Consider the following 16,173-nt stretch of genomic DNA (forward strand, 5'->3'; position numbering starts at 1 on the left):
GACTATTCCCCTATCAGTCATTAATGTTAAATCACCAACTAAGTCCACCCCCTTCCTGACCCACCTTCAGGAGCCCCAGTTCCCAACACAATGAATTTCTTCCTCTAGAAAGGAAGAACTGCTCCCTCTTCCTGTTTGTGGGTCTTGATTTCAGCAATGCCTTCTATCCTCCTCCTACATACCTGACCATGCACTGCCTCTTTCCTGACTCAGAATATCGCCACCACCTGTCCATTTCTCTAGCCAACTTGGGTTAAAGTGCCCCCTATTCTTTTTAAGTTTTCATTCAAATTCCAGTTAGTTAACATACAGTATAATACTAGTTTCAGGTGGACAATTTAGTGATTCAACAGTTACATACAACACCCAGAGCTCATCACAACAACTACACTTCTTAATCCCCATCAAGGTGCTCCCTAGGCTTACCCCAGTACTAATACTTATGCTAAGCATACACAGTACCTAGTGAAAACGTCTTGGACAGACCCCCACTTCAAAGTTTGGCAAAATGACTCAGAATATTTTACTCCACTTATCATTCAAAAGGAATGCTACTATGCTGATTACATTTTTCTAATTCTCCAACTGTAACACAAAATTAAAAACCTTTGTACCTCGATCAAAACCCACAGTACATTAAAAAATAAAACACAATGAAGTCAACATTTTAATTTTATTCATCAAAAATTAATTGTATAAGTGGCAACACTGGAAAAGGGGAATCTCAACTCAGGGGCAAAGGCAGGCTAGCCCTTTTGAGGGAGAAGGGGCCCTGGAATCAAGGGCCAACAGCAGGTAAGTGTTGGGTGGTGGAGTCTTGGGGAGAGGAAGTTTCAAAACTCAGGACATTGGTTGCTGGCTCACAAAACTTGGAAACCTCACACCTAACTGCAGGGCAGGCAGCCCATTTAGGACAGTGGGTGGATGCGGGTTCCTTTTTTGGGTCTTATGAGGAGGGTCACAGCATAGGAGGTATAGGTGGGTACAGTGTGCTCCCTATTTCAGCCTGTTCTCCTGGAGAGAGAGGGCTCAGGGCATCAAGTGCTGGCAGCAAGGCACGCCTAATGCTAGCAGGGCTAGGGGTGGAGATGGAGCCCAGACCACAAAACCAAGGGGAGGACGAAGAGGAGGTCAGGACAGAACACCCAGCAGGGGAGGGGCAGGGGTTCAGGCCAGGAGACCCAGGGGATGAGGAGGAGAAGCTCTCACTATATCGCCTAGGTAAGAGAGAAGAGAACGCGCCAAGAGAGGATGGTGAGGAGGAACTCGCGCGGATGGCAGGACCAGGCTGGGAGGCAAAGAACAGGACCGCAGGATCAGGTGAATCTGAGCTGCTCCAGAAGACCAGCCTTCTTAAGGCAAACCCAGGGGGAGAAGGGCTCTGGGCGGCCAGCCCTGGTGGAGAAGGAAGGCTGTGAGCTGCTGATCTTTGCTGGGTAACATGGCTCCGGAGGACAGGGCCCAGTGTGGAGGCGTGGCTCCGGAGAACAGGGCCTGGACTGGCTGCGAGGCTGCTGCGGAGAGTAGGGCCGGGAGGGGAGGCGTGGATTTCGAGAGCAACGCTTGGCCCAGTAGCGCCGTCGTGGAGAACAGGGCCTCGACAGGGTGCACCGCTGCGGCGAAGAGAAGCTGGGTGGGACGCAGGACTGCTGAGAGCCCGACCCGGTGGGGTGGCGGGGCGGCGGAGGGCCTGGCCAGGCCTAGTTGTGGAATTACGAAGAGCAGGACCTGGTGGGGTGGTACGACGGCGGCGGCGGCGCGCAGGGCCTTGTGCGGATGCACTGCTGCGAAGTGTTGGGCCCGACTCGGACGCTTGGCTGCGGAGAGCAGGGCCCGGCACGGCCACTTGCCTGCGGAGAGGGCGTGGCAGGGTGGTGTAGCTAGAAGGGGCCGGGCCTGGCGGAGTGGTGCAGCTTCGCGGGGCAGGGCCTGGCTCAGATGAGCGGTGGCCGCGGCCGCGGGCGCCGCGGGCGCCGCGGCGGCGGCGGCGGCGTCGTCGGCGGCGGCGTCGGCGGCGGCGACGACGAACAGGACCTGGTTCAGGTGCATGGCGGCGGCGGCGAGCAGAGCCTGGCTCAGATTCACGGCTGAGGTCATCAATGCCTGGCGGGGTGGCGTGCCCATTAAGGGCAGGGCCTGGCCTGGCCGCTTGACTGCGGAGTCCTGGGCCTGGTGCCCGGGCCTGACTGCGGAGGACTGGGCCTGGTGCACGGGCCTGACTGCGGAGGACTGGGCCTGGTGCCCGGGCCTGACTGCGGAGTCCTGGGCCTGGTGCCCGGGCCTGACTGCGGAGGACTGGGCCTGGTGCACGGGCCTGACTGCGGAGGACTGGGCCTGGTGCCCGGGCCTGACTGCGGAGTCCTGGGCCTGGTGCCCGGGCCTGACTGCGGAGGACTGGGCCTGGTGCACGGGCCTGACTGCGGAGTCCTGGGCCTGGTGCCCGGGCCTGACTGCGGAGGACTGGGCCTGGTGCCCGGGCCTGACTGCGGAGGACTGGGCCTGGCTGGGATGCGTGACCCGACCGAGAAGCCCGAGAACGGCGGCGGCCGCTGGGCTGAGACCCCGGAGAAGATGGCGGCAAGGGCACGGGGCACTGAGCTGTAGGAAGCGCAGGAAACGGATAGCGCCGCCCTGGGGGCTTCTGAGCCTGGGCAGCCTCCTCGCGGCCGGGCTTCTTCCTCCCACGGCCCTTCCCCGGTCTCGCGGTCAGGGTCGGAAGCCCGCTGGCCTGACCAACTCCCCTCATGGCTTGCACCATGGCGGCCACGCCGCCCGCGTGTGAGGCCTGGAGACCTAGGCCCGCCCCGGGCACCAGCCATCTCAGCTCGGCGTGGGGACTGCAGCCGCCCTGGAGGTCAGCACGCTCTCTCTCCGGCACACAGCCCATGGAGGGCAGCTCCGGGCCCTCGCCATTGATCGAAATGGCGCCGGCGGCAGCCAGGGCAAAGACAGAGGAACCTGCCGTGCCACTGTGTGGGGCGCCACCACCCGAGGGAGAAAGGCCGCTCGAGACCGAGGGGACCAAGGCACTGGGATCGGGGTTCCCGGCCCCACGGGCGTTGCCGGGGGCAGGGGCAACCTCGTTCTTCGGCCCTGTGGGCACCTCACCCTGCTCTTGCATCTGCGCCTTCTGGTCGGACGACGGAGTGGACATAACTCCAGATTCTCTCTCCGAGACGCGAGAGCGTGGCCAAAGACGCCGCCTGGGTAGAGCTCCGAGGGGGAGGAGTGAGGATGGGCGTGTCCTGGTCGGATCTTCACCTGATTGGTCGGGTGGTTGCCACGTGACTCGCGTCTTAAAGGGAGCGAGCCAACCTAATTCCGTCTGGCGCCAAACCAAACCGTGTGCTCCACCATTCTGGGGGCCGCTGCTGCCGGGTCCACGATGTGAATTTCCGATCCATACCTGGGCCCCTATGAGAGCGAGTGAGAGAGAGAGTGTGTGTGTGTTTCGAGGGCGAGGGCAGCGATACTGTCTGTATAAACAGTTTGAGTCACCCCAAATCAGTTTAGCTTGTCAGCACCACTCTGGTGGTGAAACTTTCAAGCAGTGGCTTGAAAGAAATACCACACTGGCCAAGAGGAGATACCGCTGAGCTGGGCATCCCTCCTGGAATCCCGTCAGGACGCAGGGCCCATGTGTGACTCCAGAAGAGACTGTCCCAGAACTCCTCTAGTGGGCTGTAGGGTTGGAGAACGGCCTGAAAGTAACAAAAGGGATGGGGCCCACACTGCCTGGGCTCGGGATGTTCAGCACTGCTGCCACGCACCCAGAGGTTGGATTTAGAATTTTCCAGTAGGATGCTTCTCCTTGCCTTGCCCCCTGAACACAGACTGGGGTTGCCTGGGATTAAGGATGATACTGTCCTTAAATATGCATCAACATTTGTATGGGCTGCATAGCAATCCACTGATGAATGTACATTCATTTGTGTGATCTACTCTCTAGTTTTTGTTAATACAAATATGCTGTGATGCACACGCTTGAAGTCCAATATTTAGACCAGATTTTTAGTCATTATTACAGAAGGGCTGCCATTTCAGTACCCAAAACAGAAAAGCAAATGTAAGAAAGCCAGCACCTAAATTGACACACCTATAAGGCAAGTTACACATAGTTTATTTTATGAAATGGGATCACTTATCCATATTGTTTGGTCACCTGCTTTTTTGGGTCCAGAAAACTCTCTCCATGTCAATAAGTAAATTTCCACAAGGCAATTTTTAAGTAGAAAATATTCCATTTATACCAGAAGCTTACATCTTCAAACATTCCAATATCAACCAACGTCTCACCATCTATAACACATCACTGTGAAGCACATCCTTCTTACTAAAAATCGTTCATATCCTCAATTGTGTCCTTGCTATCGATAAACTCCCAGATGAAGAAATTCTTGGCACAGGCCATGCACATTTGTAACTCTTTGATTAAAATATCAGCAAGATGTTCTGAAAGTCACCATTATGACAATTTCGGCCGAATGGAATGGGAGCCTTACTGGACCGGAAGAGCAACTGGAGCAAAACACAATGCAAAGTAGAATGGAATGGAATTTGGAGTGTTAAATAATATGGAAGGGAAAATGGATTTGAAATGGAATGCCAAACGGGATGAAGTGGAGACTAACTGCAGTGGGAATTGGAATGAAATGGGGGATGGAATACGGACTTAAACAGGATATGGAATGGAAAATTGAACAGGATGAAAATTGAATAGAATATAATGGGAAAATGGAATGGAAAGGAGGATGGAAATAAATATCTGATGGCATGTGGAATAAAAAAATAACTTCTTTATATGAGAAAAAGAATGGAGTGGAATATACAGTGAAGTAAAATATTAAAGAAAATGGGAGGAAACCGTTGGAATAGAATTTGCAAGGTCATGAAATCAATGGACTATGAAATTTGCACTATAGATTTAAAAGTACCAGGATGGAATAGCAACAAATGGAATGAAACCTGGAATGAAATATAGAATACAAAGTTATGAAGGGTGGAATAGACAATGAATATAAATAAAATGGAATATGGAAAATGAAATACTGATGAAATAGAGGATGTGTTTAAATGAAGAGAATGTGTTCTCATCTACCGCTCCATAACTTAGTGTCATGGAACAATGACCATTTGATCATGCTCAGGCATCCTGTAGAGCTAGAATTCAGACAGGGCAGACGGCAGATGGCTCATCTCTGCTCTACGATATCGTCTGAGGCCTCAGCTGGGAAAACATGAATGTCTGTGGGATCATGAGTGAAGGACAGCAATCAGGACTCTTAGATTTTGGCCATAGTATCTGGGTGGATGGTGGTGCCACTTCCTGGAATTGGGAAGACTTGCAGATTGGGGACACAGTAGGAATCTAGTGATTCTCAATTCTCAAAAAAAAAAATCTGCAAGAGTAGGGTTTTTTGTTTATTATTTGTCAGAGAGAGAGAGAGAAAGAGAGAGCACAAGCAGGGGGAGTAGCAGGCAGAGGGAGAAGCAGACTCCCTGCTGAGCAAGGAGCCTGATGCAGGACTCAATCCCAGGACCCTGGGATCATGACCTGAGCCGAAGGCAGAGCTTAACCGACTGAGCCACCCAGGCATCCCTGGGAAAGTAAGTTTTGTTTGCCTCATACTTTATATTCTAAATGTTCTCAACGAGCATAGATTACTCTTGCATTCAGAAAAATACAGATATTTGCATTATGGAAAGCAACTAATTTTTAGTGTTTAATTATGATTTAAGCTGTTGTAAGAAACCAGGCTCTCACATATGTTACCGGATTGGGGTTCTACATTCAGAGCACCCTGCCAGATGGAAATCTGACAAAACATATATAAACATGAAATCCATTTGGTGCTACAATTTCTCTTCTAGGCATTGATTCGGAAGAAATATACATATATTAAACCACAATGTTATTTGATCGGAAGTGATTATTTTGGTGTCATTTGTTTAAAAAAAAAAATTGAAACCACCTAAATTTCTGGCAGGATACTGGATGGTCCACAGAATAAACTTATGTAGAGTTTATGGGATGTTTCTGAAGAACTTTTAATGCTATTGGAAAATGGCTATGTTATGCAAATAAAAATTATATACTGAATATACTGAATATATGTATACTATCTATACATATACCTAGAATTCGATGTATATTAAAATCTCATTTACTATCTATATATCTAGAATTGGATATATATTAAAATCTCATTTACTATATTGTAATGATGCTCATCCAGCTGCATGGTGCCCTCCAGGGGGCACTTGACAATGTTGGGAGACATTTTTGTTTGTGACAATTTGGGGAAAGGGGAGATGCTACTGCCATCCAGTGGATCAAAACTAGGGATGCTGCTTCAAAAATCCCTGAATGCACAAGCTAGCCTCTTACAACAAACAATTATCCGGTCCAAATGTCAGTAGTGTCCAGGTTGACAAACCCTGTGGTGGGGTATTTAGATAATTTGGAAAAGTTTAAAACAAAATTTAAATCATAGTCAATCTTGTCAGTGATCAGTAACTATTGTTAAAAGTTTGGTATGTGTAGGTGTTAAATTTTCTGTGATAACTTTGTATTTTATAATCACCAGAAGGGTATGTAAGAAGTAAACTAGTTCATCTTAATTGTTCCTTCGCAATGCACAGAACGGTTTTCAAATATTAACCATACTAATCTTTGCTTAAGAAATGATGTACCTTAAGAACTGTAATTTCAGCTCATTTATGGGGAGGGACATTCCACCACTATCAATCCATCATCATCAATCTCCTGATTTTTACCTTTCTGATCAAGGTTTCATTTCCAAGTATTTACATATTTGGTTAAAATAAAGAGAAACCATGGCCCACAATGCAACGTATCTGATTATACCGGACAGTGTGGTTGACTAACCAGGTCATAGTAATCTCATTACCCTTCCAGTGACTGGTTTAGGAATGGGCATTCTCCCGTCGATATTCCCCCATATCAATGAGATGCACGTCTGCTTGCAGTCTTTGGGATAAGTTTTCTCAGCGCTTAAAGAAATAAAAGAGACACAACAGATGGTTTACATTAAAAATGTCAAAAAGCATATGTATCTGATACTATAATTAATAAATGATTTAGCATGGTTGCTGGATATATGGTCAATTTTACAAAATACAATTGGATTTCTATATACTGACATTAGAATTATAAGGAGAAAAAATTTTTAAATGCCATCTATGACAGCATCAGAAGAGAACAAACACCTAGGAACAAATCTAACAAAGGAGTCCCAAGACCTCTGCCCACAGATAGCACTTCTGAGAGAAATTAAAGACAGCCTACATAAATCAGACATATGTCATGTTTATGTATTGGAAGACAACAGTATGAAAGTGAATGGAAGAGAGAATTCTTGTGAAACTGATCTATGGATTCAATGCAGTCCCAATGAAATTCCCAGGAGTTTTTTCTTTTGAAAACGGAAATTGTCAAGCTGCTTCTAAATTATATATGGATAACAAAGATCCGAGAACAGCCAAAGCCATCTAAAACAAAAAACAAGACTTTTCAGGACTTTCACAGCCAGATAACAAGACCAACTATGACGCTATAATTAAGATAGTGTGGTATGAGCACAAGAATAGACAAATAGGCCAAAAGACACAAAGAGAAGGGTCCACGAATAGACTCACACAAGCACAGTCACCACACCACATTTACAACAACTGTGCCACTTAGAGTGCTCTGGGGAAAGGATGGTCTTTTAAATAAGTGGAGCTAGACTAACTGGATATCCATCCACTTGGAAAAAAATAACTTTGGCCCCTAACTTATGCCGTACACAAAAATTAATTCCAGAAGTTAAAGCTTATTGAAAATAACGTTATGAACAAATATTTATGACCTTGGGATTGGCAAAGAGAGTGGAAACAGCACACAGAAAGCACTAATGAGAAAGGGAAACACTGGTAATTTGGACTTCATCAAAATAAGGACTTCCGTTCATCAAAAGACACATTTAGAGAGTGAAAAGATAAACCTCGGAATAGGAGAAAGGTATTTGCAACATGTATATTTCATGGACGTCTCGTGTACAGGCTATAATACCTCCTAAAATCAAGAAGGAAAAAAAGGCAATGCAATGAAAACTGGCACAGTATTTGAACAGGACCTTCACAAAACAGGACATCCCACTAACTAACCGATGAGCAAACAAAAAGCTACTCAACCTCGGTCACCAGGGATATGTACATTAAAATCCCAGTGAGCTGGGGCGCCTGGGTGGCACAGTCTGTTACGCCTCGGACTCTTGGTTTTGGCTAAGGTCGAGATCTCAGGGTTGTGAGATTGAGCCCCAAGCACTGGGCTGCGCGCTCAGCACAGAGTCTGCTTAAGACTCTCTCTCCCCTCCCTCTGCCCCTCCCTTCTCTTCGCACGTGCCCTCTAACTAACTAACTAAATAAATAAAAATCCCTGACGAAACATCTATTAGAATAGCCAAGACAACTAACAATATCAAGATTAGGTGAGGATATGGAGGAACTCTCTAATGCTGGTGCAAGTGTAAATTGGTACCACCTCTTTGGAAAACTGGCACTATCTATCAAAGCTGATCATGTACATTCTCTATACCAGAATTGCCATCTGTATTAATGATCGATTCCTGCATAACAAAGTACCATAAATTCAGCTACTTAAAAACAATGTCTGCTTATTAGCTCACAGTTCTGTGTGTGAGAAGTCCATGTGTGACATGCCTTTGTTCTATGCTCAGTGTATCACAGGGGGAAATCAAGTGTTGGGCAGACTGTGTTTCTTAGTGGAGGCTCTGAGAAGTCCACTGCCAAGCTCATTTGGGTTATTGGCAGAATTCAGTCCCACTCTCAGCTCCTAGAGGCTGCCCACAGTTCCCTGCCACATGGACCCCTCCAGACACCCTGTCATGCTTGAGTCTCTCAGGAGGGGCCCATTATAAGGGCTCACCTGATTAGGGCTGGCCCATCCAGGATGACGTCCTTATTTGAAGGTCTACTGACTTAGAAGCTTAATACAGCTGTGAAATCTCCTCTCCCATGTAATGTAACATAATCATCACAGGAGTGATATCTGACCATATTCATGGGCTCCTCTTACACTGAACGGGAGGGGATTATACAAGGTTGAGGGTCACCTGGGGTCCTCTTAGAATTTTGCCTACCACAGTATGCCCTCTGGCCCCCAGTGATCCAGTCTGTCCCACATACAAAACTCATTCACTCCATCCCACAGTCTCCAAATTTTTCATGGTATTATGGCAACAGCTCAAGTCCAAGAGCTCATCAAAACTGCACAGCTCAAAGTCCAGAATCTCATCATCCTAGTCATCCAAATCAGGCATGGATGAGGTTTCCTGGGTATAATCCATGCAGTACAACTCCCGGGGCACAATCCCTCTCCAGCTGAGGACTGGTGACACTAAAGTGACAGACAAGCTATCTTCCCCAACACACAACGGTGGGATGGGCACGAGATAACAGCTAGAACACTCTGGTTGGAAAAGAGGGGCAGGGGTAGGAAGGCAGAAAGGAGTTAAGAGTCCCAAAGCAGTTTGGAAATCCAGCTGGGAGAACAACAGCCAGAATTCTTTGATAAAGTTTCAAAGCCTAGAATAATCCTTGGTTTTTCAATTCCAGATCGGCACTAACACTCTGCTCAAGGCAATCTAGGTTTTTCCTATTATACTATCCAAATTCTGCTACCTCCAACTTCTCCCTTAGCCATATAGCCAAGTTTGTCATTTATATTTTCTTCTTTCCACGTAACCGCAGGCAACAATCTTGTTAAACTTTCTGCCACTACGTAGCAGGGATCCCCTTCCTCCAGTTTCCAATAACGTGTCCCTTGCTTCCTTCTGAACCCTCACCAGCGATGTCCTTAAAGTTCAGATTTCTACTAACAGTCTGTCTGAGGCAATCAGGGCTTTCTCTCAGGCCACCTGGGCTTTCTTTAGCGTGCACATCAAAATTCCTCCAGCCCTCGCCCACTACCCAGTGCCAAAGCCAGGCCTACATCTTTAGCTGTTTGCAGTGGCGGCACCCCACATTCAGGTACCAAAATCTGTATTAGCTTCCTATTGGTGTGGAATAAATGACCACACTCCTAACAGCCTAAAACAACCCCCATTTTATTAGCTCACAGTTGTGCAGGTCAGAAGTCTGTGCCCAGTGTGACTGGCTTCCCTGCTCCGGGTCTCACAGGGTGAGAGGGCAGTGGACTTGCTGCACCCCTTTCTGGAGGCTTTCGGGAATAGTCCCTTCCAAACACATCCGTGTTGTTGGCCGAATTCAGTTCCAGGCTGCTGGAGGACTGAGGCCCCTTTCTCTCGCTGGCTGTCAGCCAGGGACAGCACTCCTCTCCTAGAGGCTGCCTTCAGCTCCTCACCATGTGGCCCCCTGAACATGCTCTCTCGTGCCTCAAATCTCTCTTTCGGAAGGGGGCCTAGGCCCTTGTGAGTGTTCCCCTGATTAGGTCTGGCCCACCCCCGAACAATCTCCCTAGCTTAAGGTCAGCTGATCTGTGGCCTTAATTACATCTGCAAAATCCTTTTTGCTATATAATTTCACATCATCATCAGAGTGCTATCTCCTCATGTCCACAGGTTCCATCCACACCCAATGGGTGGAGATTGTGCCAAGACAAGGGTCACTGGGCATCATCATGGAATTCTGGCTACCACACAATCCATGTACATAATCAAACAGAAGTGCAAACATGTTCTCCAAAACACATGAATAAAAACGTTCACGGCATCATTATCGGTGATAGTCAGGAACTGGAAACAATCCGAACATCTATCAACAGCTGAGTGAATACACACAGTGTGGTATACTCATAGTAGAGACTACCGTACAGACATGAAACAGGCAAATATATCCCTGCGTGCAACAACATGGGCAGATCTCAATATCAGAACATTGAGCAAAAGAAGGCAGGCATAAAAAGGCACATGATTGATAATTCTATTTGTAGAGAGTTTAAAAACAGCCCAAAAAAACCCTTACGGTGACATAGGTCAGAAGAGTGGTTAACTGTCAGGTGTAATCATTAGAGAAGGACACAGTTTAGGCTTCTGGGACACCAGTTATGTCGTATGTCTTGATCTCGGTGGTGGTTACATGCATGTGTTCACTTTGTGAAATGTCATCAAATTGCTGTCATTTATGACTAGTGCTCTCTCCTCTTTGTATGTTATACTCCAATAAAAAGAAAATCTACCAAAAATAGCGGGGAAAAACACATATAAAATGCAAAGTGGGGTGCCTGGGTGGCTCAGTCGTTAAGCGTCTGCCTTCGGCTCAGGTCATGATCCCGGGGTCCTGGGATCCAGTCCCACATCGGGTTCCCTGCTCCACGGGGAGGCTGCTTCTCCCTCTCCCACCCCCCCCGCTTGTGTTCCTTCTCTCTCTCTCTCTCTCTCTCTCTGGCAAGTAAATAAATCCTTTTTAAAAAAAATGCAAAAAGAACTGACAGAAACACACTTCAGAATCTAAATCCCTTACTCTAAGTCTGAAATCTCAAAAGCTATGAAAACCAGCGTTATTTTTCCTGTCTCATATGCACGTAAAACGTGACCCGAACTGACAGGAGGCTGTTTTTAAGTCTTTATTTATCCTTCTCAGCATGGATATTTGTGTTTCTCTATGGAAATATTGTCTTATTAGATTCAGCAGTGCTATTCCAGACCCTGCTTATGGCTCTTATGGAAAGTATGGTATATGAATCTGCAACATCTGGTCCCAAGGGTTTCAGATAAGGGATGGTGGATGGGTAGTAGTAAAGGGTTTTAATGCAATTTTTTCAGCTGAAGGCAAGAACTAAGAAGGACCACAGACTGTTTGTCAGAGATGGACTGAATTTCTTGAGTTTCTTCCCCAGCATTTCAAATGATATGTTTTTCTCCTCCTTGGCCCTATTGATAAAATGGATTATTAAAATACTAAAATATTTCTCAATATTACAATATCCTCTCAAGAAAAACTACCAGGATGTGGTAGATTTTCTATACATCGTTAAACACTACATACTCCAAATTGATGGATAAAACATTAAATCTACGCTCCTAAGTGAGATAGATCCATATTTCTGTGCTTGAGGGCACATGTGGGAGTGTGCACGTGGGCTTGTGCATTGTGCGTATATGTGGACCTGTGGGCTTGCGTCCACGTACCGTCTTTTCCGGGTCTGGGAATCAGGGTTTAGGCTATCTTTATTAAATAAACTTGGAAGATTTCTATCTTGGTTTCTAACTTCTAAATCAATTTAATAAGGCTTAGGAATCTGTGATTTCTGAAAAGAACTGGATGATGGTATTCATCTCTCCTTGTACTTGTCTCAGTAAGTTTGGTTCCCAAACCTAGTTGAAAAAAATAACACCGTTTTCTGATAAAGCTGCAACTCTTCAAAAATGTACATTCCAGGATAGGCAGAGAACTATTCCACACAGGACATCGGTGCTGATATCAGATAGACTTGGGACACTGTCCAAGACCTTACTTGTGCATGACTTTTCAGCAAGTTACTTAATCTCTTTTAGCCTTAGTTTCTTCACTCGTGAAATGAGATTCTAGTCCCCTCTCTCATTGCTTCCCCAAGACTTAGGACAGGGCAATTTTCACATTATTACCCTAGCCAATTAGTGTGCAAACCTGCCACGATCGTAAGTAGTACATGCATATTAGTGACAGCTGACATCCACAAACAAATAGTTAACAAACAGTGACGGCTGACATCCACAACCGAGAGAGACTGTTTCAGGAGTTGTATGTATTTGGGGGTGTTTATTCAAGCTCCTTGAAATCATGCTTAGAATTGCTTTGTATTCTTCTACATAAAATCTCTGCAGACTATTTCTACATAAAATGCATCACCTATTTCCTAATTTTCTCAAAACACACACACACACACACACACACACACACACACACACACGTGTGTGTGTGTGTGGGGAGATTTTAAAGGTTAAATGATACTAGCATTGAATGAAAGTAGGAAACACTTGATTCTAAATCCAACCCCTCCACAACCCCCTCCACACACACACTCTTCCCACCACAAACACCACACACTTCCTACTGGCTCACTCAGACAAATACTTTCAACTTGCATCTGCTTCTCTTGGTACTTACCGTGATATTTGCAAATCATCGGTTTATAATGACTGTGCTGGGTTTCAAAAATGGTCACAAATGAGACTTCTGGTTTCAGCTCCAACATATGAAACAAGGTGGAAATCAGCAATCCCTCCTTAAAACAAGAAAACAGTGCAAAAGCTGAAGCAACCTATTTTTTTTTTTTTTTTGACTCATCAGAGTGCTGGGGTGGCAGGGCAAACCACCACATAAAATCTCGAGAGAGTGTTGAATTCAGGCCGTCGAAACTGAGATCTGCTTTCCTGCATCAGAATCCTCTGTAATCATAAACTGGTAAGAGCACTCAAATGGTAAATAAGTTGAATTGCTTGAAGCTGAGTCTGGACTAACAGGAGAGTGAGAATCTGCTTCCCCTACCACATCTCCACCCTGCCCCCCCTTCCATCCCCTGAGGTCTTAGGGGGCAGCCACATGTTCATGGTCTTTCACTCCAGGAAATGGATTTTCATGGTGAAGTTCTGAGAAAGGTGCCTTAGTTCTTCTGGCTGGGAGAGAGGAAGAGTAATCATTGTCAAAATAACCCCCAGAGCCTTCCCCATGACAGAGGCCTACTCTCCAGGGAAAACAATTGGCTAGAGCTTTACCCTAGGTGGAGGAAGGGTATTCCTCCCACACAGGCCCCCTCTAGACTTCCTGTCCCACCTGAGGGAATGGGGGTAGGCAATAGGGGTCAAGCCTTCCAGGAACTAATTTGAGAATACTGCAGCCAGGGAAAGGAGAGAGGGCATGGGAGAAGGCAACGCCACTAGAGATACACCTGTGAAGGCTGTAGCCCAGAGACCCGGCCCCCACTAAAAGACAAGAGATTTAACCATGAAGCTACAGAATTACCTCCCTCTCCCCACACCTTACCACATCAATGGGGTTCCAGAGAAATAACTGTGGATTATAGCTGAAAGCACTGCAAAACCGCAGATTCCCTGTGAACAGGAGTGATTTGGGAAGCTCAAATTCAAGAGAGGGGACCAAAATAAGGACACTCGAAGAACTGGAAGCTTCTGGCACTTATAGCTACAGCAAACATAACACACAGCCCAGATTCCAAGCCAGATTAATATAAATATTCACACTAAATGCCTAGTTACCTCAGGTCCTATTACCCAAACATGTCTGGCTTTCAACAAAAAAATTACAAAGCGGGACGAAAATTAAGAGAATGAAGAGACAAAGCAAGCATCAGAGCCAGCCTCTGATATGACACCCATTTTGGAATTGTCAAATAGGGGATTTAACATAACTATGATTAATTTGTTAAGGGCTCTAATGGAAGAATAGGCAACATGCAAAAGCTGATGGGTAATGTAAGCAGAGAGATGGAAATTCTGAGCGAGAATTAAAAGGAAATACTAGAAAACTAAAACACAGTAACAGAAAGGAGGGTTTGTCAGTAGACTCAGCACAATGGAGGAAAGAATTGGTGAGCTTGAAGATAAGTCATAGGTCAATAAAACTTTCCAAACAGAAATGCTAAGAAATAGTAACAGAAAAAGAAAAAAAAAAAAAAAAACCATAACTGGACTTCCTGTCATGTGAAATTGGAAAACGTTTCACGTATTAATCCAAATTCCAAAAAAGGAAAGAAGTAGAGATAACAGAGAAGAAGGAAAATTGGAAGCCATAAGGGCCAAGAACTGCCAAAATAAGTGACAGACACCAAATCATAGATTCAGGAATCTCAGTGAATACCAAGCAGCATATACACTAAGTACACACACACACACACACACACACACACACACACACACACCCCTAGAGTTGTTATATTCGAACTGTATAAAATTAAAAACAACGAGAAAATGTTGAAAGAACAAACTAGAAGAGAAAATCATCTTACCTATTGAGGAATGTGAATAAAAATTACAACTGACTTCTCATCACGACCCATGCAAAGAAGGAGTAGAGTGAAATGAAATATTTAAGGTGCTGACTGAAAAGGAAAACCATCTACCTAGAAATCTATTTCCAGTAAAATATGAACAAAAAGTAAAAATTCTCTCAAAGAAAAGTTGAGCAAATTCATCTCCAGGAAATCTGCCTCGCAGGAAATGTTAAGAGACGTCCTTCAGGCAGAAGGAAAATAATATGGGTTGGAAACATGGGTCTACCTAACGAAAGGAAGAGACTCGTGAAGTAAAATGGAGGTAAAAAAAAAAAAAAAACATCTTTCATGTTTCTTATTCCTGTGTCATCTGAAAGATGACTCTTCTCTAAAACAGGATAGCACAATGTACTGAGTCATCACAGCACACAGATAGATGAAAGGGAAGACAGAAGTATCCCAAGCAATGGGAGGGAGGAATTAGGAATACTCTGTGATGAGGCACCTGCAGCACTACACGTGAACCCATACAGTGTTTTTTGAAGGTGGACTCAGCTTAGTAAAAGTGTATATTGTAAACTCTAGGGCAACCACTGGAAACAGTTTGAGAAGCAGTATAAGCAATAAACCAAAAGAGGGGAAAACAGGTGCAAATATCAATCCAATTATATCAATAATGACTTTAAATGAGAATGGCCTAGGTACACCCGCTAAAGAGAGATTTTCTGAGTGGACACAAGGAAGACCCAAGTGTACCAAGTATAAGTTGCCTACAAGAACCTCACGCTCAACACAAAGGCGCAGATAGCTTAAAAGTAAAGGGACAGGGAAAAGTTTACCATGCTAACACCGAGCCTAAGCAAGGTGCAGGAGCTCCATTAATTTCAGATAAAGCAGACATCGGAACAAGGAAAATTGCCAAGTATAAAGAGGGGCATCACATAATGATTAAGGAGTCGATTCTCCAAGAGGACATTAACAATCCTAATTGTATAAGCCCCTACTAACAATGTTAAACGGTGTCAAAATATATGAGGCAAAACCTGATAAAAGGTCAAGGAGAGATACATAAATCCCTGATGGTAGTGAGAGATTTCAACACCCCTCTGTCACTAATTGGTAAATCAAGCGGGCAGACAAGCAGATACCGAAAAGATACAGATAACCTGAACAGCATTATCCATCAACTCAATCTACTT

At 45.5% G+C, this 16,173-nt stretch overlaps 1 protein-coding gene across 1 annotated transcript; it reads right to left on the minus strand.

The window, feature by feature from the left end:
* Positions 1-654: 654 nt before the first annotated feature.
* On the minus strand, positions 655-3,242 carry LOC114203812 (uncharacterized). Its single transcript, XM_088028567.1, has one exon. It carries the CDS (start codon positions 3,152-3,154, stop codon positions 959-961), a length of 2,196 nt encoding a protein of 731 aa, XP_087884693.1. The 5' UTR covers positions 3,155-3,242; the 3' UTR covers positions 655-958.
* Between the last annotated feature and the right edge of the window lie 12,931 nt (positions 3,243-16,173).

This window comes from Eumetopias jubatus, unplaced genomic scaffold (genome assembly GCF_037043125.1).
Source record: "Eumetopias jubatus isolate StellerSeaLion01/CBP00866 unplaced genomic scaffold, mEumJub1_p1.0 scaffold_11, whole genome shotgun sequence".
NCBI classification, from domain to species: Eukaryota; Metazoa; Chordata; class Mammalia; order Carnivora; family Otariidae; genus Eumetopias; species Eumetopias jubatus.